Genomic DNA, 27,480 nt, shown 5'->3' on the forward strand with positions numbered 1-27,480 from the left:
TTTCAAAGTGAAAACGGCCCATGATTATGTACCGTGTTCAGAAATTTCCAGAACAGGCTTCTGATCAGATACCCAAATCCAGGAGAACATAAGCCTCCATTCTGCATATAGCACTGATCTTGATGTTTTTCTGCTGGATGCTTAGACTTTATAATCTGAGTGTAAAAACCCAAATGGAATGTCTATTCAACAGATAATTAAATGGTATATTACACTGATATCATGTCTCTTCGTGAACTCACATTTCTATTTACTGAAACAGTGCATTAATCACCATTATGAAAACTAACCATTCTTCATACATTCTAAGCACGCTACCTGACACAGGAAAGACTGGTGCTGGGGGAATGGAGATCACCCGAGGGGATGTGTTATCTTCTAAATAAAAGTGTGCAGTTTGAAAGCATTTCCTAAAACAAAAGAAAACAAAACTTTGCATAAATATAAGACAGTTCCACCCAGTATTAGGGTGATATGCTTGTCTGTTACATCATGACCAAAACACTTTGGGGAAAAAACCTCCTCTGCATGCATCTTCTGGTACTTACATGTCAACATTATTACAGTACATTCCAAATAATAATAGGGCATTCCTCAGCAAAAGTTTAACACATTTATATTGCCTTGATTTCTAAATGAGAGTTTAAAAAATATATATGCAATGACACCTTAAAGTTTTAATTTTGGCTAAACATTATATGACACAACTATTTTTTTTAGACAATTTTTACCTGAAGAAATACAGCAGACATCTATCATAGTGGCAAGGGTGTACCACTGAAACACATGTTATCAGTAATCAAGTTCAATGTTTCAGTGATAATAAAACTATTACTGCAATCAAATCCAAATGCTTCCTTAACACGTCTTTTTCAAAAGCTAGCTAGCATAGTTCTGGATCTGCTCTTTCAAGCACCTTTTTATATTATACTGAGGTATGTTTCTCCAGGGATATTGGATTTAATGAAAAAGTAAACCATTGTGAAGAGATTTCAGTAGTTTCCAATAAAACAGCTAAAATTCAGGAAGGAAAGGTTAGTTAATCAAATGATCATCACCCTGTTGCGCTCCTCGTCTATGACCATTCATTATAGATTATAGAACATTTCATTTTCATTATAGATTATAGAACATTTCATTGATCAATAAGAAAGTTAGCAATTTAAGTCAAAACATTTACTGTGTTGCACAACATAATTTGAATATTCTTTCAGTACTCCAGATGTGATGATAATAGAAATAGCATCTGGTAAGAACCTATTAGCAAATTAAAAAGCAGTACTAATCAACTTCAGCTTCAAAAATGTAGTTCTTCCTTAATTAAAAAAATCAATTTTAGATAATTATGTCTACTAATAACACTTTATATGGATCATTTATTTTATCAGAAATATTATTTGCAAAGTGTGCTTTTTAATATGAGACAACTGCAAAGAAAGCATTACTCATCCAAAGGAGTCATTTTTTTTTCTTTTTCATTTTGCATTTGCTTTCTGGCTAATCCATAAATTAATGAAGCTGGATTTTTTTTTAATTTTCATAGATATTATGCTTCCACTGATTTAAATACTAATATATTATAATGGACAGAAAATTCTTTTACATTGCACTTCATTAAAATTTGCTTCATAAACTTTTTGCCATGGAAAAAGGAAATATCCTGATACATTAGTATTTTTTTAATATGAAAGCACTATAAGTTAACATATAAGAGGATGAAATAATATTAAAACGTGTAAGCAATAGTTAATTTGGGCAACTGAAATAGCCAGAATATTCAGCTAATTAGCATAATTTACTAAGTCAAATCAGATCAATTCCAATCAACGAGAGTTAGATGTTTAAGTCACAAAATATTTTAAACTTCTGGAATATTTCTGTGTTAAGATAGAAGGAAACCTTTTGCTGTTGTATGAGACAGCACTGGTCTTTTCTCATATGACACAAGTATTAAATGGTATCAAAAGAAGGATCTGAACACAGTAGCAGCTCTAGAAAGGATAACCTCAAATACATGGCAAGTACAGCAGTTGATTTCTTATTCTGGGAAAGTGGCAGGAAATTGATTCAAGTCCAGCAGGAGTTAGAATTTGCAGGCTTTGAAGCAGAGAAATGGTCTGAAGAGGACAAGGGAGCAAGCTCCTGATAGCCACAGGAAAGAAGGTTTGTGTGTGTGTGTGTGTGTGTAGATTTCAAGTGTTACTGGTCAGCTACTACCTAATCACAATCTTATTATTTATCATCAATTAATTATTGTATACTATTTATTATTATATTATTATTTTCAAACTTTTTGGCAAGAACAAGACTATAGAGAGGAGGATTACTTATGGGAAGCTGCAAGGACAACATGAATTCATAGGTGAGTTAGCTAGACATTGCTGTAAATTTCATGAAATGGCCAAAACACAAATCTTTACTAACTGGTACAAAATAAACAATCAGTAGGACAAAATGAAAATTCCATCAAATAAACAACTTCCATTGAGACAAAGCTATAGATATTGAAGAGCTGAAGATGATGAATCAGAATGTCCTGTAAGACTCTGTATTGTATGTTAAATGAAATATGTAATTCCTTGCCCTACAAAACAATCTTAATATTCCTTATCTGTTTTTGTGTGACTTTACCACATCCAGAATTAAGGGAGAGCCTAACCTATCCTTATAATATTTATGAAAATAAATATTTTGCATGGCCAGTTCATAGACATTTCCCTTTTCAGATTTGCCAAGAAGAGGGATAGGAAATGTTGCTTGGTTTGTACTTTAACATGAATCTGATAAATTTGTGTTTTGAAACAATGTACAAACTGAGATTCAATTATTAGTTGCAATTCACATCTTTTTGTGATGATGTTTCCAATCCCTCATATCAGCTGAAAACACAGAACCTCTATTTTACACACAGTACTAATAATCACAATATCTACATGAGTTTTCACATTATACAGCTATTAACAGAATTGGCTTAAATGTGCTATAAGGAACAACTAGGAATTCACCAAAATATGCTTCAGGCAAACATTACTAGTGCCCAATCAAATATGTGTATCTTCATACTAATAATTTGCTTGGACTTTAAGTTGTGGAGAAATCATCTCCTCAAACAATTCAATGGAACAGTCCCAGAATAAATAGCATTACTCAGAAGACCATCCATTTATCCAGCACAATGTATTACTTCAGTTGAAAAAGCATCAGACACCATTTATTCAATATCACAGTGCATATTTAGGATTGTTCTTGATATTTTAACAGCATTTTAATGTGGTTGAAATTTTACTTCAAACAAGGAACTAATGTTCAGACTTTCAATTATGATTTTCTATTAAATTCATTCATCTGAATTCATTAACTCTCTCTATATTAAAAAGTTACCCAAACAGGATTTACCAGTATCAGGCAAAGAGATTATTAACAAAAACACAGAAGTATAAATGAGGCTGACAAAAAAGAAAAGCTTACCTCCAATATATTAGAATAGCAACAAGTATCACTAGACAGGTGAATGTCAAGGTTGATACGATCACAAGGGGTATAACTGTCTTCTGTTCTGGCAGTCCAATAATCAACTGATGGCTACTATTACTTGCTTCTGCAGTCGGAGAAAATTGAAACAGCCTAAATTTAAACTTTGGCAAAAGACACCACATAACTGGCCATGATTTCAGATCCCTAGGTTATTGTCACTTACCCTAATGCTTTAGCACACAGAGCAAAAGGTGTGTGAATATGTGTATACATAGAGAGTACATGTACATTTGCAAACCAGTTTAAGAGAAATAGACAGAAAAGGCAGCACAGCAGGAGAAGTCACGCTTAAGCAACTGAACCCCCTCAGAGTCCAGAATCCCATTTGCCATTCATGATCTTTATGGTGAAAAAAATCAAGTTTGATTCAATCCAGAAAAATAAAGTAGGCATGTACTTTATGGTTAGAAACAATAAAAATAATTTCATATATGTTTCGCTACAGTTTAATGCTGATAGGATGCAATTACTGTTTCTAACTTACCATTTTCATTCTTTACTGATACTGCAGATCAGACTTGCATTAAGGTAAATCCCATAGGAAAATAGGGTTTTGCTATAATAATACAACCCAGAAATAGACCAGGCTTAACCTTTCTACCAGGAGAACTTGTAGAATGTTTTGTATCAAAATGTCTGCTTTTCTTCATTAATATATTGATATCAAACAGCAGATATTCTTGTAAGTATAAATGGTTCCATAAAAGCTCAATATATTGTAATGATCTAATGAAAACAGTAGATGCTGGAAGCTAAAATTATAACCTTCTAAATCTTCATAGAGTACATCGGAAATATTAACTCGGTCTGGAGACATAGGCACATACTGTGAAATACTTCTAAGTAAATTTCCCAGCAATGATAATATAAATGCATTTGTGGAACCCATACATAAATCTGAGCTCTTGGTTGAAAATGAAGACAGTAATAATAATGGGATGGGGGAGGACAGCATGGCAGGGTGCAGATTAGAAACTTACTATCTGAAATAAATGATTCTAGCAAGAAAACAAGAAAATGCTTTTTTGGGCCAAATTCTGTAGTTCATGCTTTAGTAAATATCCAACTTGATGGAAAAGTCTGTATTTAAATTGCATCATAGGATAGAGAAATTAGCCCTAATTAAAAAAAATGAGGATCAATTCTAACGTATTATTACACTTAAGAGATCCTGACAATGACTTCAAAAAGATGTTATGTGGCCCATGGAGTTATGTCCAACAATCAACAGAATGGATATGGCTAGCAAAATAGACTTCTCCTTCTACAAAGAGGTCAGTGATTCTGCTAAGTAGATTTGGAAAGCACGGGAAAAGGAATGAAAGAAATGGAAAGGCTGATTAAGTTTGTATGGAATCCACTGGAATTGATTGGAGTAAGCAGACAGCCCTTCATTCACTATAACATCATGAAAAAATAGGTACTGTGCAAAAAAGCTGGGTGCACATAAAACTTCACAAAATCCTAAGGGAAAATGCAGTTACTACTCATACCAAACTGCACACATGTATTAGCTTCCTATTTTAAGCTACACAAGATTGAACAGAACATCTTAATGCCTGTAAAGCAATTGAGTTTTTTAAAAACTTCTTCAGATTTCTGAATTTATATTACTGACAATGAAAGGAGATAAGCTGTGGACTTCATACACAAAAATGTACAGCCAAAAAAAAGCATGTAAGCAGCCTTTTAAATAATCTATTTAAAATTATCTATTGACTGGTCAAAAATCTGTTCAGAGCAACTGATTCTTCTGCTTCCAAGTTTGTCTTACTCACACAGATCTGACCTGCATAATCTGATTAGAATATCCACGTGGTTTTACTGCAGAAAACAAATCAAAACATGTAAAAGCATTGAAGAGATGTTTCCTCCACTGAAGTGGCTGGGGTATTTAGGAGTCTTGCAAACGTAATGAATAGTGTATAGTGAATGCAGAATAATGGACAGCATTTAAAGACCATTTATAGAGAGCAACACATCTTAATCTGCTATTTTTTTTGCCTACTTCTAAAGGAATGCTGTTAATAAAAAATGTCCTCTTTGCTAATATTCATTTATTTACTACAACCTTGCACACTTGGAATAACAGGTCTTTTTGTTTAAATCAGTGGCATAAATGCCGTCAAAGCAGGGATGGTGACCATCTTGGGATCTGCAAGAATTGGAGCCCATCTTAGATCTTCACTCTAATCCACCGCCACCCCCCACCCCCACCCTGGTCTGCTGGAAGACTAGTGCACCTTCACAGAAGTACCTTGGCATTTGCCTAGGTTGGCAGAGTGGAAATAGAATTAGTCACCAGCAGAGGTGGGCCACAGATGGCACAGTAGCCGGCCTTATTCTGTGCTGCATAGTATGAATTCTGGGTGGCATCAAAGAGATATAGAAAACTCTCAGTTTTGCTGTCTTATAATTGTCTTGATTTGTGCGATTCAGATATGGTAACAACCTGTAAATGCTGCTCCACCCAACAGGACTGCTCTAAGCTATGCTGCTGCTGCCCATCTGAAGATAACTTGTATGTGCAGACCCGCTGCTTCAAAAGTAGCCACCATTCTGTAATTATTAATGATTATAATGGGGCACCTCATCTATTTAGGGACAAGAAAGCTTTACTTATATATGTGGTTTGAGTGAAATAGGTCACTGAATTTTGCATTTTGTTTTATTATAAACTGCTAAATAAATAAATGAAGTCCCTCAGCCACAGTTGTAGCCTCAGTTAAGTCTAATATTCAATCCATTTGTTTAGAGTTGAAAATCCATGAAGCGATAGATGTTCTCTTTTTGTGCATGAAGAACACTTTAAAATCATTTACACCACTTCAGGCTTACTCAAGTATCCTATTTCCTGTACTTAGATTTCATGTGCATTTCTAGTTGATTAGCAAAATACTACTTCATAGAAAACATTAATGTTTAACTGCTGCTCTGCTGAAATAAAAATAAAGCAGAGTAGAAAAAAATGTTGATAATTAAGTGTTATAATACCAGGAAGAGGTAGAAAATCAAGGGTTGCTTCCCATGAAGTATGGCATGCAACATTTTTAATGTATCCTTTAATTGCTGCTTAGAGTGAACTACACGCACATTTTATTGTTAGAGTAAATTAAATGTATAGTCCTCACTTAACTCTTTGTATATTTCATTTCTACCCTTTATACAAAATTGTCAATAACCTGATTAATGATACTATTAGAAAGCTGTTCAGTGACACATGGATATACATTACTGGATTGTTCCGATAGTGAATACTTCATGTGATGATCTAAAATTTATGCTGGATACCCATAACATTGTTTCAGTAAAGGTAAAAAGAAAACAGAAAACCATGCACAGTAGTTTAAAATGGTTGTATATGAGGCTGAAGTCTCAAAAACATAAAGACACAATTTTTTCCTACACACAAAAGATAAAAGTTGTATAACACTGCCCTCTACAGATACAGCCTCAGTGTGCAATTTACACTCAATTTATCAAATTTAATTTAAATCTGTATTATATGAGATCATAATTTTGACACTGCATTATATCATGTGAATAAAAACTGATTTTAGTTCCCTAATGTTTATTTTAAATTAAATCACGTTGATATATAGAAAGATATTTAATTCTTCTTTCAGTTTTAGTGTGAGGGCAGATAGCAAAACCTTTATGCCAGAACAATTGAGATCAAAAACTTTTCCTTACCAAGAGTTGTCTTATCATCAGCTATTCCAGCTGAATATTATATAATCAATTCATAGCTCTAAAAGTCAGTACTAATGCTTTGTCTTTTCCTGTCCCACTTCATTTTTTCTTTTGTATTATATTAGAATGTAAGCTAACATAAAGCAAATGTTTTGAAATTAATCTTCCAAAAATGTCATATTAATGAACATTTCCTAGATTCAGGGAATACATTATTTTGAATGAACATGGGGCTTCTCACAGTATTGTCTCCAAGTTACAAGCCATGGAATTCTCTTTAAAAAGATATTAAAATCAAATTAGAAAATTGCTATAGCTGTGCAAATCATGAATACCCACCCACAACTAACCTGCCTCAGAAATGTTGAATACTGTGGAGGCAGCTCTAGATACGAATTCTACTGATGACTGTTGCAGTCCAGAAGTTAATTCTGAATTACCTGCTCCAACTACCCCTTCCAAGTCATGTTCATTAGCATCAAAGAAACTGAAATCTGTTGACATCTCCTCATTTATGCTATCTGAGGTACCTGGGCCAGAACCACTTTCTTCATCACTGGTAAAAACTGCCCATGATTTAGATTCTAATGTTTTTTGCAATGGGCTGCTAAGAGTCTGAATGGAATTATCCAGTAAAGCCTGATCATCGTGTTTCTTCATCTTCCTGTTTGAAGCCATGGCCGGAACTGATGCTTGCTTGAACTTGTCCATCTCCTCAGTAACTGTATGGTCTGATAAAGAACTGAGGATTTTCTTTGCTTCCTTTTTCTGAGGACTTTCAAAATGTAGTTTTCTAATTATGTTCTGATGACTGTTCACACTGTTTAGGTCAGTATCTGGCTCATCTACCCCTTCCTGAGTTTCTCTGTTGGAAATGCATGTGTGGCAACCACTTACAGGCAAGCCACTATCATACTCATCATATTCATGATCAACAAAAGAAGACCACAGTTCAGGATCAGAAGTGGTTGTGGGGAGCAACTGAGTGGGAATTAATAGAGGGTTTAAACTTTTGCTGCCTTCACTCCTGGAAGAATCAGCCGTAAAAGAACTATGTGTATCTGGTGCATTGATAGAGGCATGCTGAATAGAATCAGAAATTATTTCAGGCATAGGAAATGTCATATCAAGTATCTTAGCACTTGAGGATAAAGTGAGAGACTCAGTTTTTGGCGAATCATTTGGAAAGCTGTAACTGTGAGCACTGGTAGCTGCATCTGGCAACATTTCAGTTGGCACAATAGGAATAGTCACTGCATTCACTGCATTCACTGCATTTAGGGGAAAAGCATTTTTATTTTCAAAATTGGTTGGTGGATATGGCACACCGTTATTATACAAGGAAGGAGAAACCTGTTGTATGTCTTCACTGTTATGCAAATAGGGAGAGGTGTATTCATCACTTATATGGGGAAAAGTTAAACTTTCTGGTGAACTGATAGCCTTACCAACAGTATGGGAGATATTTACAGCAGATGGTTTTGATGCAGAATGCAATACTCTTTTGTTTTCAGCTGCATTTGTTGCCATCTGAGGCAATATTTGGTTAAAAACAGAACTACTATTGTGACCTCTTGTAACTTTTTCAATCGGTACTGGATCACCAGGCACAGATGTTTTACGCACTGTATCGTCATTGGAGGATTGAAAGGAAGTTTGCAGCAATGAAACATTATTTAGGGTAGCTGAAGCCCAGTAAAAGTGCTGCTGGCTGGGAGAAGGCAATGTTTTGCTAGAAGCAGGAGTAGAGGAAGCTTGCTGTGAGCTTGCACTAAGCATAGGCTTAAGCAAAGAGTCATCAAAGGTTGAAGTTGTAACATGCAAAGACTGAATAGGAACATGTTCCAAGCGCTTACTAACATAATAATCAAACACCTTAGTAACAGGAAAAGCAACAGATCCTGGCAGGATTCCCTTTGCGCTAGAGACAGTAATGAGGCTTTCTTGAGAATGTGCATCCTGCTTAGGAATCTCATAATTAGAAATGGATGTAGGAGGTTCAGTCATTTCATTTTCAGTATGAGAAGCCATTTCACTGAAAGCAGAAATTTGCAGTCCTTTGTCATATCCATGCATTACACCATTTTGGGGAGCCATCTCAACCTCACCTGTGAGCACAGGTGTGCTGCACATTACTTCACTGGAAGAAACATGCGAAGAAGCTTTCAGTATCGACCAAATATCTGTGTCAGGCAAAAGGGACTCACTACCAGAATGAGCTTCAGAGCAATCCATTTCACTAGACAGAAAACATGGAGGCCGCAGAAAAGTATCAGCTTGCGAGACTGCTGAAGAAGGCTTAGGTACTGGCATATTGCTATAGCTGCTAAACAATGGACCCTGATGAAATGTGCCAACAGACTCATGCACAAATTCAGACGTGTAATAAGAAGCAGCAACAGTTTGAGGAGAGCCCACATTACCAGATAAAGCATAAATAGATTCAGACATTGTAGACACCGCATGCCCATTGAAATTATTGCCTGGTGATTCTACTTGAGATAACAAGTGCGTTCTATCATGGCCAAATCTCAATGTCTCTGAAGCAGCATGAACCATCTGATATGATGTCACATCAGAAAACTGAGTGAGGCGTGATTGGGTTAATGTCAAAGAAACATGCAGGGACCCTTTATCATTTTCAATAGCTGGAGCAGCTTGTGGAAATGTTTGAGAAACCATATACAAATGGTGAAACATTTTACTACTGGAGGAAGCAGAGGAAAATGGAAGCACAGGTACATCATCATAGGAAGACAAGGTGGATTCAAATGACACATCAACACTGGGAAATACAGGTGTAGCATGCAAGGTCACATCACTACTTGATGCTTCAGGGGAAGTGTTGAGCAACTGAGTGTCAGACAATAAAGGGGTGACTAGAGGAAACACTTCACTACTGTAGGAAGGTTGAAGTGGTATCTCACCATTATAAACTGCTTGAGTTGTCTGAGAGAGTACCTCACTTCCAGAAGAAGCAGAGCCACGTTCTTCAGAATTTGATGAGACAGAGTAAGATGACAACTCAGAAGAGGAGAGAGCAAAGGTAGAAGAATGTGGAAATACTGTAACTGCAACTGAAGTATCTTGTGGCCCCTCTGGATCATTAGGATAAAGTGCTGTTGTAGGAATAGGGGAGTTAACATTAGAAAGATCCTTGCTATCCAATGCAACAGCAGTACTATCTGTGCTATTAGGATACCATTCATTTTCATTGATTGCAGATATTTTGGGGGCAAATTCTTCTGCTTTTGAGGGTAACATGTCTTCTGATAGAATTTTGACATAGTTTTGAGAAAGATCATCCTGTGTGGTTGTTTCTGGACTTCCAGAACTAAAAGTATTTTCCTGAGATGTCTCCATAGTAACTAACTGGGTAGCAGAGGTGATAGGAAGAGAACCCCAAGAGTCATCAGTTTCTAGGTCAGGCTTAAAAGCAGATACCTCTATATCATCTTCATTACTATCAGCAGCAGATTCTCTGGTTGTTTCATTGCCAGAAAAAGTGTGTGCATACTCTTCCTCATTACCTTTGGTGGAGCTGCTTGCAGGAGGAACAATTGCTGTTGCTGCTTGAAATTCCATGGGGTTATCCTCTTCCTCCTTTAGTCCTTCAGTGATAGGTGGAGAAGTTCGATGAAACATTGTTTGGGAATGATCGTGTCTTCCATGCAAGTCTTTTTCTTCTGTGGGATCTCTCTGTGTTCCATCTTCATTGAATTTTGTTTCCATTCTTTCCTGACCGTAGCTAGATGTGGTAAACTGGAACTCACTTTTTTGTATTTGGTTTGTTGCACTACCTCTACTGGCAATTACAATAGCATCTTCATCCAATCCTGTCCTTTCATCTTCCATTTCATCTTCTTCCTTTAAAAACAAGCAACAAATATTTCTAAATTAATGCCCTCTTAAATAATGCCTGAGTAAATGAATTAAAATATTACAAAGAATTGTATTTCTATAGCTTATGGTAGAACAGCGATCCCCAACCTTTATGGCTTTGCGGACTGGAGGGGGGGAGGAAGAGGGAATGGTTATGTGCAAGCAGCGGGCAAGTGCGTGCATGTGGATGGCTCCATTTGCGCAAATGGCAGGTACATGTGCCTGCCGCTTGCACAAATGGAACTGTGTGCATCATCTGGTTACAAATGGGCCATGGCCCACTACCAGGCCTGATAGTGGGCCATGGCCCGGGGATCCCTGTAATAGAGTACTGCAATGTGGCCTTTTTCTGGACTAACCTTTGGAAAAAGGCTGCCAAAAGTAGCAGCCAAGTGGTTTTTGGAATTAGCAATATTCCACAATTTTGCAAAAATACAGAATGCTTTCAGTGATATACATCATTATTAAGAAATACACATAATAATAAAAAACAGAAAATAATTTCATCTGATGTCATGAATTACACTTAATTCCCATCCAATAATAAGCTCTATGCATGATTATTTCAGCTTTCTCTTGATAATAGTTATTGATACAAAATGTACAATATATGATAACATTCAAAGTCTTCACCTCCTCAATATGAAGTACAGCATGACTGGGATACTTATTTAAAAGAACACATGGTAAACCTATTTTGGGGCACGGCTGTTTTCTTCATTTTGTATAATGCTTATTTTTGAGAAGATGCTTTAGCATCTGGTCATTGATCTAAATCGGCCTTTTTCATATAGCCAATCAATAGGCCTGTCCTATAAGTGTCTTTTGAGATATATGTGCTGTTGGGTTCAATGGACCTACTTCCAGACACCGGTTATAAAATTGCAGCCCTGTAATCATTTTTCGTGCTTTAATATAACTTGACATATTATTTAGAATACTTCAGACTGACTTTGTGCTAAATAGTTTACTTTAAATGTCAAAATATTCCCACTAAATATACTATTAAATTCAACAGTTTTATTTTCTAATGGGAGTAGCATAACATCTTGAAAGACAATGTAATAACAATACCTCATAATCTTCTGTTTCAGTCAATTCAGGGAACAGTTCAATTTCTACAAAAGAAAAATATGAATGTTTAAACTAACATTTTAAATTCATAGACAACAAATTGTTTAAGTGCTTAAGATCTACTCTAAGAGTTTTTTTTTAAAAAAGAAAAATCACGTTACAAGTATTTTTTTTTAAAGTTTTAATGGATTTACTGAATAATTTCTGTGCTCTGGTTTCCAGCAAAATTATTCCTGAGATACTAGTAGTGTGATATATAGCAAAAACATTATAAAATACTGATATTACATGACCAAAGGAGCAGAAATAATTATCTAGAAAACTCTGATAGACTTAATCTATTCTAGGACATAAATGTATAGGAAAGATTAAAAAGCTAATCTTTAATTTAATATTGGAACCTCTATGACCAAGGACCAAGTTATATGTGACTGTGGTGATAATAGGATCATAGATCCACAGATAAAAGAAACACATAGTAATAAAATAAACCATGTGTATTGGGAAAATGCAATTTAGGTAGCTATCTTTTGATTCATATAGAACCAGAGTTGCATTTGTGTGTCTTAAATTTGGAACTGGCCATACTATACTTTGGAAGTTAGTCTTAATATTGCTCATCCCATATTTTACTCATGATATTACCACCTCTGAATTATGTTCTGTTTTAATATTTTATGCTTTAGTATTTTGATGAATGTTTAAAGTTGAGATCAAATATTTTAAATAAATGATATATTTAAAACCAATAATGTATAGCAATAATATCCTCACCACTTTCCAAAATATTAAATTTGTGACTAGGTTTATGCAAACAAAAGATGTCAAATTTCCAGTCATGAATTCCCTCATTATGCCTTAGTCTGTTTATTAAGGAAGCAGGAAAATCAATGCACCCTTGTAATTTCCTTCAACTTGAATCTATTGAACATGTTCAACCATTCCATAGGAATGTTAGAATTAGTCTAAGAAGTTAGTCTTACTTTTTCATTTATTACAGGGTTATTCTATTACTGATTGTAATCCCTTAACAACATATAAGGCTGTGGTGTGGTATGGCAACACAAAATAGACATTGGGAACGGATTGCTAGTAAAACAAGATAAATATCATATTAATACATCTGCATTTTTGTTCGTTATCAGTAATTATTTATTTTTTAGTTTTTTATTATTGTATTATATCATAAATCTTACTCTAATGCAGGGCAGAATTTAAATATATTTAAATAGTCAACTCAAAATAAAGCATTGTTTATCTTAGGCTAGTCAACAACCATATCAAGATTTTTTTATTTGATCAGAGAAAAAACAAAACTATGTAGACATATGCTATTTTTTGCATCAACAGGAACAAATCACAAGCTAAAAAGGAAGAGGCTTGACAAGATTACAACCGTTGATGTGCTGGTAAATGTTTAAAACTTAACTTTGGCAACTCCACTGCCATTGCTGTACTGCTAACCCAAAAGCTAATTGGCAGGCCAGTCATTGGGGGTCAGATTAACATTCAACCAATTCACAAAAATTTAGGTGATTTAACAATTGCCTCTTGCAAGCCAGTGTGATCTGGCCCAAGAACTAGTTGTACCCCTTAACTAATAATTTAGGAATAATTGGAATATGTTGGACATAACTGGAAGTTCCATAATTTTTTTTAAAAAATTGCACCATACTTTTTCTGGTGTAGAATGTGTACAGAGATATTTAAACAATGTACATAGATATACAAATGTACAAGAAAACATATTTAGGAAAAAAAATAGCATGGAATGCAACAGTTTTTTTTTAAAAAAAATAAACAAAGCAAAAAGAGATGCAGAATTTTATTAAATGTTTAGGGAAAATGATCTTACCTGTTATGTTCTGAAGACTAAGAAGCTAATGAATAAAATGATGATAATGTTCCCTGGCTTCTCAGTACTGAAAGTCACACACACACACATATCTGTGGTTTAAATATTTTTTTCTATTTCATCCATTAGTCACAATTATAGCACAATCTTACAAATATTTTGGAAACTATAACCATGGAGAACTGATGCCTGAACTTATTCACCTTTTCCCTTTTTATTACTCTTTAAAAGTACTTATTTTCAGATTCTATACTTTCTTATCTTAATTATATAAAAACTACACTGGATGGCTTCCAGCCAAAAACTTTATGCTTTAGAAAAACAAATGCTGCTTCTCTTCTTTTTTAAAAACATTCACTGATAAAGTTTTACACATTCTTGTATTTTTGCCATCATTTGCTCAATTTAAATTTCCAACAAAAGACTGAATACAGCATTAGCTCACAATGAAGAGCCAGGTCTCCCTTGAATACTGATGAAGAAATAAATGTGAGTGAACTTTATTTGCATAAACCAGAAACCATGCTGAAAAATCAGGAGGCATCTTGTTTGAGAAGATGCAAAAGCTTTTATCAAGTTAATCAAAATAAGTCTATCTAAGACAAAATAGCTTCTCAAGCTTTCTATAACAAAGAAGCTTCCTAATGTCGTACTTCCTTGCTTGGAAGAAAACACATGCTGGATAACTTTGAGTTCTTGGTGATAAAGGCAGTGGTGGGATTCAAATATGTGAACCACCGGTTCTTTGTGTGGATGCCGCTTCTGGAAGTTCATTCTGGGCCTTGGCAACAAAAAATTAGGTACCAGTTCTGTCGAAGTGGTGCAAACTGGCTGAATCCCACCACTGGATAAAGGGAATAACAAATAAATTTAATCTTACTAATTCATTCATTCATTAATCTTATTAATTCATGCTACTCTGATAAAAAAAATATCAACTTAAAGCTGTTTGGAAATATGTTCTTTAAAAACAACAAAACTTTACAACAAGCAAGGGAGCAAATTCAGTGTTTCATGAATGGATGTTTGTTCTCTTGTTGAATCCTGAAAGTTCACCAACCCTTCTGAACTAGATTTAAAATAGAAAGGCTGTAAGAAGAGTATCTAAGAGAAGAAAGGGAGAATTTGTTCTGCTGGAAAAAAATTGTTATTTATAGTTCTGAGTCAGCATAATACGTTTGCTCAAAGAATATTTCACAGAAATTCAGCTCTTCTAGCAAATGTGCAATAGCACTATTGTTTTACATGAAAGCTGAGACATTTTAAGAATTTAGTGACAATACAATAGATACTAGCTGCAAAAATTGGATAATATTCATTTCAGTGGGAAACAGATGAAACAAGTGATTCATATTATGCCTTTCAAGAGTGAAAATAAAGTTTTGAAATAAGTGAAATTAATGGTTAGTCTTCTGATTTCAGCAATTCAACATTAAAAAGCAAGGGAATTCCGTCACCACTGCACTGAAATCTCATTTCAGAAAAGCTACATGCAATGGAATTTCAGAATCATAAGAACAGAATTTGTTAATTACTCTGTCCCATTGTCATAAGCTTTTTCTTAATAAACAAAAATTAATCACATTTTACACATTCTTTTAATCATAGATACTTATTTTTTTTCCTCCAATTGAAATTATATTAAGTAGGAATCTGAATCTAGATCTAATTTGTTATTTTTAAAAATAATCTTTGGTATATTTTATGTACCAGCTCATAAGAAAAGTTATTATGGATCCCCAGGCATTTTTATTCTGGTTCTAACATTTGAAATATATCAGAGAAAATGAGATATTTAAGGTGAAGAACCACTGATATTGAAATACCATTGCATTGTATTTTGAGCTGGTTTGCAAATAAATTGTGGATTTTTAAATAAAATTTACCTTTGTAAACTTACCTGGGTCATCCAAAGGCATGTCAACAATAACTTGATCACTATACTTTCCATACAGACCATTAGCACAAACAGCAACTATCTGAAGAATATAACTTGTATTGGGCAGCAGATTATTCAAAATTGCTCCCTGCAATGATTTAAATTCATAAATCATATTTATTACTTTCTGTATTTCATATAAAGTTACATATTTTATTTCTTTAGTCACAGAAAATTCCATTGAGAAGAAAAGGATTTCAAAATAACTTAATGTAAAAATAAATATGTAATTTTAATAATTCCAACACTTTCACACATCCCTAGCTCATTATATGGATAAAACAGCTGAAAATTAAGTGCTATAACTTAAAATTAATAGTTTCAAATCAAGGATTACCTGTACTTCATCTGCATAGTTTATTTAACATCATTGCAATCAATTTGGAAATAGACAGTATTAATGTTAACATATGTGGACTCAGAGTGAATGGCATGGCATGGTGGCCTAGAGGTGGAGTTCTCACGTCACAGTTGTGAGACTGTGAGTTTGATCCTAGGTAGCAGCAGATATTTCTCTCTCTGGGCGCAAAGAGAAAATATCTGCTGCAAACTCTGCATAGGTGTCAGGAAGGGCATCCGGTTAGTAAATGCTCAGCTTTATTCAGTTGCCCCAACTCTACTCTGATGCAAGGGATTACAGGGTTGTTAAAAGAAAAAAAATGTGGACTCAGTGTACCACTGACACTATTGGTACAGGCTACAAAAAGCACCAACTTTCCCCATTACAAATTGTATTAAAGATATAAAGGGCTGAGACTCATAATTTCATATTCTTACCTGTCTGCTAAAGGTTCCACAGCTTTTAAAAAGCCTTTCTGAAAATAAGATGCTATCCAAGTCAATCTGCAAAAGGGACTGGTAGAAAAAAGTGGGCAGCAAATCTTCCTTTTTCTTAATATCCCTTAAACTAATTTACCTAAGATTTGGAGTGAGTCTATTCTCCACTTATGCCTATGTCCCACTCCATTGTGTTAGAGACAATCCAGAGAGATTTTAAAGAGTAGATGGAAAAGAAGAATTTGGAAATCTGCTTCATGCAGACTTTTTAAACTTTTTAAAGTTTATTTATTTTGGGACTGAGGATAGTATCTCTAGCTAAGCCCTAAAGGTTTTGCATCAATATATGATTCTATGCAGCTGATTCACAGAGCAATTATTTTATAACATTGCAGAAAACTATAATATAATCAGATGATATTTTAGATACCATCCACAAGAACATTTAACATTAAAATGGGTGTAAGCATAAAAACATTTGGAGTTAAGAGCTGCATTGAATGTCTATTAAGGCAAGTAATCAATATGAATTTGAATATCATTGGCTTAAATGATGTGTAAACGGCACACTCTTGATTTTGTCATTATTTGTGATAGTAAGTTATTTCAGATGAGTAATTATTTGCTGGGACAGAGAAAGCATGTCTGGGTCTTAGTCTGCTTAATAGGTGAGATCTGGAGTGGGCCAACCTGTTGCATCTAGTGGGTTTAGCAGAAAAAAAAAAATAGGGTGTTCCTCAAACAACTTTTCTCTAAGGTTTTATAGTAACAACCACCACCTGGAATTGCACTCAAAACCTTACTGGGAGCTAATTCAGCTCATGCAGCACTGGTTTAGGTGGACATTTCAAGCTGTTCTTAATGCCACAACTTGGATCAATTGCAGCTTCTAAATGTTCTTAAAAGCAGGCCATGCAGAGCACATTGCAATAATCTAAACAGAGGAGAACTAAAACAGGGATGCCCAGGAGTAAGTACTGTGGATCAAGAAATGGGCATGATTAACCTTACAATGAGTGCAGGAAGAATCCAAAGTAGTATACTGTTTGGGGAATGCAACTCCACTCAGAATTAAAGATGGAAAATCTTCAGATCCAGAAGTGTTCTCCAAACCCATAACCATTGATATTGTCAGGGTTGAGCCAAAGTTATTCTCTATCCAAACTCTCATAGTGTCCAGACATTGACAAATGCCAATTCAGGTAGTTCTTGACCTACAAGCATAATTGGGACCAGAATCTTGTTTGCTGAGTGAAGTGATCATTAAATGATACGTCATGCAACTGTTTTGTTTAATAACTGCAATCCCAGGACTCCTGGTTGTGGTTGTTAAGTGAGCTTGCCAGTTGTTCAATGGACAGAGTCTGAGGTAGTCTGTGCAGGAAGGCTTCAGGAAGTCATTCAGGGGCCTGGTGCAGGTTACAGGACCCACCAATACTTGAAACTTGGGCCTGCTTCCCGCCTCAACATGCCCAGGAGGCCCAAGAAACCCAGGAAGCTCATACTCAAGCCCCCCCCAAACAATCTTGCCAAAGTTTATCAACAGTGCTGTAACCAGGTCTAAAATTTGGCTGAAAAGGGTCCAGATAATCAACAGGGAGAATTCAATCATCATTCCAAGCATCTAAGGCTCTGGTGGAACCATGTACCAGAGCTCCAAGGCAAGACCAAGTTTCCTCTGAAACCCAATAAGAATCCACCAGGTGCTGGGACAGACTACTCAACTAGGTCCTATCTTCCTGCAGTGGAGCAGTCACAGATTGTTGTTGTTGTTGTTAATTGCGAAGTCGTGTCCGACCCATTGCGACCCCATGGACAGTGTTCCTCCAGGTTTTCCTGTCCTCTACCATCTTCTGGAGTCCATTTAAGTTCACACCTACTGCTTCAGTGACTCCATCCAGCCATCTCATTCTCTGTCGTCCCCTTCTTCTATTGCCCTCAATCTTTCCCAGCATTAGGCTCTTCTCCAGTGAGTCCTTCCTTCTCATTAGGTGGACAAAGTACTTGAGTTTCAACTTCAGGATCTGGCCTTCTAAAGAGCAGTCGGGGTTGATCTCTTCTAGGACTGACCGGTTTGAACGCCTTGCAGTCCAAGGGACTCGCAGGAGTCTTCTCCAGCACCATAGTTCAAAGGCCTCAATTCTTCACAGATTACTTCAAGGCAAATAGGGAGAGAAGTGACATCACTCTATTCCAGATCATGTCTCCATAGACCTGAATTAAAAACCAGATCTAATACATGGTCCCCACTTAGGTTAGAGATAAACATAGCTGCCATGATGACCATATATTCCTGGTTTGTTTCTAAATCCATATCCATGGATTGGAGGCTGATCTTCACTAGTACCATAAGCCTGAGAAACTCCACTGCTAAACCACTTGCAGATTACAATAGCTAGGTAGATGACTAGCTGTGAGGCTGGTATATTAGTCTCTTCATCAGCTCAATTTCACCAAAAGAATCTCAGTGTGAATTATTTCTGTGGCAAGGGTTTTGTTTTGTTTTTTGAATAACAATCCATGAAGTGTATTAGTAAAGGGGATGGTTATAGGGTACTGCATGAGGTGAAACCAACTTGGTAAGCAAGTTGTCATATTTTCAAGCTTATACTAATCCACTATATATGTGCAATCCCATACATTCACTGGAACATATTCCCAGCTCTATAGAAAACCTTCACAGAAAACCTTTTAAATGGTCATTTACCAAGTCCTGATAACCATCTGTTAGAAATTCATGCTTGGTTTGATCTTCTCCTTCTAACTGTTGGTAAAAGACAGCAAATTTTTCTATCATCGTGTCATATACAACTCGTGGCCTTTCCCAAGTAACAAGAAGACTGGTATAGTTCTTTGGATCGGCTTGAACATTTTCTGGTTCTAAGCTGCAAACTTAAAAAAAGTAAAGGTGGTTTACAAGTTATAGTAACTATGTATTAAAAAAACAATTACAAGATAGACCCTTAGATAGAAAATTCACAGATTGACTTTCATCCATAAAATAAATCTAATTTTTAATTAAGCAATATATGGTCCTCCACCCCAAAAGACTTGAGTACAGCACTCCGTAATACTTACTAGAGCTACTGCCAAGTTGTAATTTTTACTGTTACAGAAAAAAATTATTAAAATACATCGGGGATAATTTAATTAACTACAGTCATTTTATTTAAATTAAATATTTCGGTTTTGCCACTTTCTACTACTCCAGAAGCTATGAAAAGGCTACATGTGGCCCTTGGTTAAAAAAAATACTGTTCAACCAACTATATTTAAAAGACTAGATTCAGTTTTGGAACAATGCACATCTCATGAGGAAAGAGATTGAAGTATTTTTCCTTGTAACTCTAACAGGAGACAGGTAGTTTGGTGTAGTGGTTAAGATACCAGACTAGAAGCTGGGAGATTGTAAGTTTTAGTCCTGTCTTAGGCTCAACACCAACTGGGTGACTTAGACCAGCTCCTCTCTCAGCCCTAGGAAGGAGACAGTGGCAAACCACTTCTGAAATCTTGACAAGAAAACTGCAGTGACTTGTCCAGGCAGTTGCCATAGGTCAATATTGCCTTGAAGGCATATATACATAACCTGACACAGAATTCACCTTCCCTGAAGACATTAAAAAACATCTGCTGGTATTTTAAGATGTTAGCCTTACATTTTGGCTTTCATACTGCAATATATGTCTTTGTATATTATGAGTTCTTATATAAGCATTTTAGAAGCATGCTAACTTGTTAAATTTATGTCTTTTTTAAAAAATGGAGAATTTAATAAATATGATAAGGAAATAAATAAAACATGTACTATTGCTATAATATAATTACAGGAACTAGAATTACAAAACATAACCAAAGAATTGAAATAAATAACTGATACAATCATCTCTGTTTCAAATATATGATATTATCCTGCTCACATTTTTTTTTTAACCTTGGAGATTTAATCTGGAAATCTCTTCTCATTTTAAGATGGAAGATCTTGAATGATGTATCACATCAGATTATGAGATGGTTTTTGGTTTTCAAAAAAACAACAGTGGGTATTCTATATCCAATTAAGTATGGAATTGCTGTGAATGCTTGGATAATTTGAGTCCAATGAAAAGATGTTCTGTGGTATTGTGGTAAAAATCAATGATTTCCCACAGGCCAAAAAAGCTAAACTGTCTTTAATTAGATTTAAACTAGTTCAATGCAGCCACCTTAAAATAAAAATTGGCCTAAATTCAGATAAAAAAGCCTTAACTCATTTACTGAGATGTCACCATTGTCCAATCAATTTTCATTAAATCGATTTCACTTAAGTTTTTTAATGTGTTTTTTCTCTAATATTATTTCAGAATTTGTCTTTTGAACACAAGAGGGCACTCAATACTCAGTATAGTTTTCCAACATTAAACTTGCACAATAAAATACATTTTAAATTGGTATTTTCCCATTTTATTAAACTGAAGTTTAATAACACAATCTTATTTAATGTGTGACCCATTTAAAGCTTCTTTTAGAATAAAACATTAAACAGATAATGTATTAATGATCATTTGCCTGATTTTGTTATATATTCCTTTATTAGACTAAGCAGATACTCTGAGACCTTGATTTATCCAGTGGGCAAAAAGCCTTCACTCAGTTGTATCTGTTGCTTTTTGGACTTTTGACTAAGCTCATGCACAGTGTAGCTGAATTATACTAAAACAGTAAATCATAAAATATATGTGGAATGGGTCATGTGACAAATGTGTGTGATGGTATCATCAAATACCACAGCTTATATACTTGTTTTGGATCTCAGGATGGAAATACAAAACTGTGGCATTTGCAAGATGCCATTACCACATATGGATGATACTTATTATACATCTACACTTTTTGCTGTGAATGAGGGTTATTTCTATTGCAAGTAATAGCTCACTTAACCAAGGCGAAGGTAATATGAGTAGCCTTTTCCAATTTGGTGTTTTCCAGATGTGCTAACAATCCCAAGGTATAATCATGCTGAACAAATTTTCAAGTTTTGGCAAGGTTGAATTTATTTACCCATTTATTTTTTCTCCTTGCTTCATGCCCCACAGCTAATTAGCACAAGATATAATTGTCTTAAAACTCTCTGCATATGGACAGTTGAATAACTCTCTTATTGTTTTCCTTAGGAGCAATTCATTGTGGCAAAAATTATGCTTAAGCCCACAATTCTAACAAACAAGTACCTGCTTCATGAATTTCTTCCTGCCCAGTGTATGATGAAAATACTTGGCCAGAAAACTTATGCTGTTGATCTCTAAAATTATTTTGCAGATAGTCCATCAGCATCACATAACCAGATTGCTGCATGGTTAGAACATCACAAAACACTGACAGCTGGAAAACGACAACAAATGGAAATACAGAAGTAACTTATTAAGGAGTACATTTTTGAAAAGCCACATTCAGATGATGGAGAAACATGTATTACTCTAAATGTTATGTTGCCTGATTCTTCCTATATAATCTTTTTGTTCAGCAGAACATTAGTTCTTTAGAACTAGACAGTTCATAAATTCTATGGACAAAAATTTAAAAAAATAAAAATTGAATCTTTCTAGACAACTATATCAAGGTTGCTGACTTCATTATTAAACTCTTTCCATACCTTCCATTCCAATGGACTTGTTTCTCTTCTTTATGTCACTATAATTCTAAAGAAACTCCAAAGCATTGTGCAGGGATTTTCACTTTGATGCCACCCCCACTTTAATTTAATCTTCAAGCAATTGTTTTAAAGAAACATACTCAGAACCTCATTTTGTCATTCTTTTTGTCAATAAAAGAATTCAGATATACATCAAAATAGCATTTTAAACCACAACAGAAATAAAAGGTGATACATGAGAGAAGAGAAAGAGGTAGCACACTGTAAAGTTTGAAGTTCATTCTGAGCCTTAATAAAATACTTTTTATTGGTCAACATTGTTATAGATACAGTCCATACTATTATAAAGTCAGTTTGTAGGTACAGATAACATTCTAATCACCAACAAGCAAATATATTTTGTTGGTTCAGAAAAGCGCATACTTTTCCTAAAGCTGGTGTAGATACAGATACCATAACTTTTTATTTTTTGAGGAAATTCTGTCCTTATTTCACTCTAATCATGTAGATTTGTCAATTGATGCTGGCTGCATATCATTTTTCCTTACAATTAGGATCAACTCTTTCATTCAGACATGTATAAATCACCTGGGTTTCTGAAATGTTAACAGTGTCTTTGAACACAATCCATTCAACTGTTTCTGAGCATGGAGGAGTTGACAAAGATCCATTGTAAGTGTAATATTTGTCTGTTGAATTTGGCAAAAGATTCAACAAAATGAAAGGTTCCAGTTCATTTTTCTTCCCTGCAAAATATAAAGAGGTTCCCATGATGATATTTTAAAATCCAAATTGCATAGTGTAGAAATGGGGTAGCTAGATGAAGGCATGGTTCTGTCTAGGTTAAAATGTTTTGTCACTTTTCAAGACTAAATTGTCTTCAAGCTGGTTCAAAATCAATATATAAATAAGGAAACCTGTGGTTTGTATGGTCCCCAGTACCTCATAGAGCTCGAGAATGCCAGGGCCAAAATTTGGGGGATAAAGGGTGCCTTAAGCCTTGCAATGGTGTAAGGCTCCCTTAACATCTTTTAAAATTTCCTAAGTCTACCATGAAGATAGCCAATTTTCCCAATGAGGAAAAATAGAAAGGTTAACGGGCAAAATTAGAGCTTTATGTCTATGAAAGGAAATCAAATTAAAGCATCCTTATTACATAAATTCATGTACAATAGATTGTTAATCAGTGACCACTAGCTGTGGACTAAAATGTTCAGTAATCCAGTCATCCAGCCAAGTCCCCTTTCAAGCTTGGTTGCTCAGCTTTGCTCCTCCTACAGATCCTGGAATCTCTCTGTGCCTGCTGATATTTTCCTGCTGTACCTGAATAGCTGCAGTTTTAGTATCAGTATCAGAAATATTAAAAAAAAGAACCATCAGATTAAGATACTAGCAGAAGAGAAAAAACAGAGCGGAGTTTGCTTCTTTAATGCTATGTTTATGAGCTCCCTGAATAATCTTGTTAGCTTATGCTAGACTACATGATCTTTTTCTTTATTCCAGGAGAATAACTCTTAAAATGAATGTATATATTTAATTAATCAAAGTTTCCTTTAAATTGTTGTTCTGGGAATCTGATATTTGCAGATTCCACTAAACTCCCTGAGCCTGTGATTGTTTCCAACTGGCTCTCTTGTAAACAATAGAAATGACTACAATTCACCAGCTCTGCCATCTATCTTGTGAACTACAGACAGTGTCCATTCCTGCCACACATTTTCCATCATGGTGGCATAGTTTCCTTTTGGTAGAAAAAGAGGTGCAGTTCTCTTCTCCATGCTTCCATGCCTCTTCTTTCCAAACAGAACACATATGCAGAGGTCTCTCTGTCATGGAAATGATAGGAGGACCCATTTCAGGAAGGGTGGAGTGGTACTTATACAGCACAGTTCCAATGCCTTACATCTGTTCTTCACTGGGGTTGCTGAACAACATGTCATGATGACATCTTACTGAGAGCAATGTGTTATATTTGCTCTGTGTTTTATTTCAAAAGCCAGATCTCTCAAATAAACAATTTGCTATAGCCACTCTCTTGATATAATAATAATAATAATAATAATAATAATAATAATAATAATAATAATAGAAGAAGAAGAAGAAGAAGAAGAAGAAGAAGAAGAAGAAGAAGAAGAAGAAGAAGAAGAAGAAGAAGAAGAAGAAGAAGAAGAAGAAGAAGAAGAAGAACTGGAAAAGATAACAAAATACAAAGACCTACAAATAGAAATAGAAAAACTGTGGCAAAAGCAAGCAAGGGTAGTACCAATAGTCATAGGCTCCTTGGGTGCAATCCAAAACAACTGGAGCACCACTTGAACACAATTGGCATTGACAAATTCGCTATTAGTCAATTGCAAAAGGCGGCCTTATCAGGAACTGCTTCCATCCTGCGACGATATCTGTAATACCATCAAACATCCACATCTGCCTATCCCAAGTCCTGGATAAGGACTCGATAGGTAGACAAAATGCCAAATCCAGTCTGAACATCTGGCTGACTGTGCGATGATCGATATAATAATAATAGTAATACCATCAAACATCCACATCTGCCTATCCCAGGTCCTGGGTAAGGACTCGATAGGTAGACAAAATGCCAAATCCAGTCTGAACATCTGGCTGACTGTGCGATGATCGATAATATAATAATAATAGTAATAGATCTTAAAGTCCAAACTCAATGGAGGAAATACCATAAAGGCAATCAACACCTGGGCAATTCCAGTCATTAGGTACACAGCTGGAATAGTGGACTGGACTCAAGCAGAACTAAAAGCAATAGATAGGAAGACCAGAAAAATAATGACAATGAATCATGCCCTTCATCCACGCAGTGACATTGACAGACTTTATCTACCAAAGCAAATAGGTGGGCGTCGAATGCTGCAAGTACATCAGATGGTTGAAGAAGAAAAAATGGCTTTGGAAGAATATCTGAAGAACAGTGATGAAGATGCACTGAAATTAGTATATCAGGAAGGCTTATTGACTACTGGAGAGACCAAACCGGCCTACAAGAAAGACCAAATGAAGAACAGAGTAGAGGCATGGGAAGACAAAGCACTACATGGCCAATACATTAAAAAAATACCTGGGAAAGCAGATAATAACAAGACCTGGCAATGGCTAAGAGCAGGAAAATTGAAGAAAGAGACCGAGGGACTAATTCTGGCTGCACAAGACCAAGCCTTAAGGACAAATGCATATAAAATCAAAATTGAGAAGACAGCAACAGACAGTAAGTGCCGCCTATGCAAAGAAGCTGAAGAAACAGTGGACCACTTGATAAGCTGTTGCAAGAAGATTGCAACAAGCAGCGGCATGACAAAGTAGCAACAATGGTGCATTGGAAGATCTGCAAAAAATATCATTTGCCTGTAAGCAAAAACTGGTGGGATCATAAAATAGAGAAAGTCATAGAAAATGATAAAATTAAACTGCTCTGGGACTTCAGAATTCAAACAGACAAGCACCTGCAACATAACACCCCAGACTTAACAATTGTCGATAAGAAAGACAAAAAAGTCTGGATAGTGGACGTGGCAGTGCCTGGAGACAGCAGAATAGAAGAGAAAGAACTGGAGAAGATAACAAAATACAAAGACCTACAAATAGAAATAGAAAGACTGTGGCAAAAGCAAGCAAGGGTAGTACCAATAGTCATAGGCTCCTTGGGTGCAATCCCAAAACAACTGGAGCACCACTTGAACACCATTGGCATTGACAAATTCGCTATTAGTCAATTGCAAAAGGCGGCCTTACTAGGAACTGCTTCCATCCTGCGACGATATCTGTAATACCATCAAACATCCACATCTGCCTATCCCAGGTCCTGGGTAAGGACTCGATAGGTAGACAAAATGCCAAATCCAGTCTGAACATTGGCTGACTGTGTGATGATCAAATAATAATAATAATAATAATAATAATAATAATAATAATAATAATATAATAATAATAATAAATAATGTTGGAAGGGACCTTGGAGATCATCGAGTCCAACCCCCTGCTCAGGCAGGAACCCTACACCATTTCAGACAAATGGCTGTCCAGTCTCTTCTTAAAAACTTCCAGTGTTGGAGCATTCTGGAGGCAGGTTGTTCCATTGGTTAATTGTTCTAACTGTCAGGAAGTTTCTCCTTAGTTCTAAGTTGCTTCTCTCCTTGATCAGTTTCCATCCATTGCTTCTTGTCCTGCCTTCAGGCGCCTTGGAGAATAGCTTGACTCCCTCTTCTTTGTGGCAGCCCCTGAGTTATTGGAACACTGCTATCATGTCCCCCCTTGTCCTCGTCTTTAGCCTCTAGTCCCCTAATCATCTTTGTTGCTCTTCTCTGTACTCTTTCTAGAGTCTCAGCATCTTTTTTACATTGTGGTGACCAAAACTGGATCAGTATTCCAAGTGTGGCTTTACAAAGGTATTGTAAAGTGGTATTAACACTTCACGTGATCTTGATTCTATCCCTCTGTTAATGCAGCCCAGCATTCTAATCCATATTTAAACCAAATACAAAGGAGGCTATTACAGCTTGTTTGGGTGCAATTTACATTATTCCTGACTAAAATGCTAATGAAACATTTTGACTAACTATTTTTTTTCTTAGTTTACTTATATTGATTAGGGTCTGAGGGAGGTGCAAAGGTGCCCTGTGCACTAAAGTCTCTTTTGAGATGAACCTGACGCCAGGTGATCTCACATATATTATGGAAATAGTTTGTCATTAACTTCTTCTGATTTTGTTTTATTTTGTTGTTGTTTTTTAACCAACAGAAAGAAGGTTCATGTTTTGTCATGATATGTAAAGGTTTTTTTTTTTTTTGGAAGAAAACAGTATGTTTATTCAAATAAAATGGTATCGAATACTATGGCTGTGATAATAGGGGAGCAGGGCTGATTAAAATCCTTTGCACAGCATTAGAGCCATGTTCTTTTGAAGATTTGGCATGGCATTTTGTCATATTGTCTAAGCATGTTTAGAAGAATTTTCACTGGGATGCAAAGTGCCTGTTGGATGGTGTGTGGAACCCAACTATTTATATAACTTCAGTTATAGGATTTCAATAAATTTTCACCATGTATCCAGATTCCATAAATTCATA

At 35.5% G+C, this 27,480-nt stretch overlaps 1 protein-coding gene across 8 annotated transcripts in view; it reads right to left on the bottom strand.

Annotated features, from left to right (window-relative positions):
- The window catches only part of PTPRZ1 (protein tyrosine phosphatase receptor type Z1), a 117,929-nt gene that overhangs the window by 23,131 nt on the left and 67,318 nt on the right, over window positions 1-27,480 (bottom strand). For 4 of the 8 annotated variants that reach the window (XM_039328270.1, XM_039328269.1, XM_039328268.1 and 1 more), the window contains exons 7-14: window positions 22,972-23,129; window positions 21,962-22,112; window positions 19,462-19,646; window positions 15,939-16,065; window positions 12,184-12,227; window positions 7,578-11,094; window positions 3,469-3,598; window positions 319-410 (exon numbers count right to left, since the gene is read on the bottom strand). In XM_039328270.1, coding sequence (XP_039184204.1) covers window positions 319-410; window positions 3,469-3,598; window positions 7,578-11,094; window positions 12,184-12,227; window positions 15,939-16,065; window positions 19,462-19,646; window positions 21,962-22,112; window positions 22,972-23,129 — 4,404 coding nt within the window. The remainder of the gene's footprint in view (window positions 1-318; window positions 411-3,468; window positions 3,599-7,577; window positions 11,095-12,183; window positions 12,228-15,938; window positions 16,066-19,461; window positions 19,647-21,961; window positions 22,113-22,971; window positions 23,130-27,480) is intronic. The other 4 variants (XM_039328273.1, XM_039328272.1, XM_039328271.1 and 1 more) reach the window with 2 other exon arrangements.

This window comes from Crotalus tigris, unplaced genomic scaffold (genome assembly GCF_016545835.1).
Source record: "Crotalus tigris isolate CLP2741 ecotype Arizona unplaced genomic scaffold, ASM1654583v1 scf7180000024375.2447938, whole genome shotgun sequence".
In the NCBI taxonomy this organism is placed as follows: Eukaryota; Metazoa; Chordata; class Lepidosauria; order Squamata; family Viperidae; genus Crotalus; species Crotalus tigris.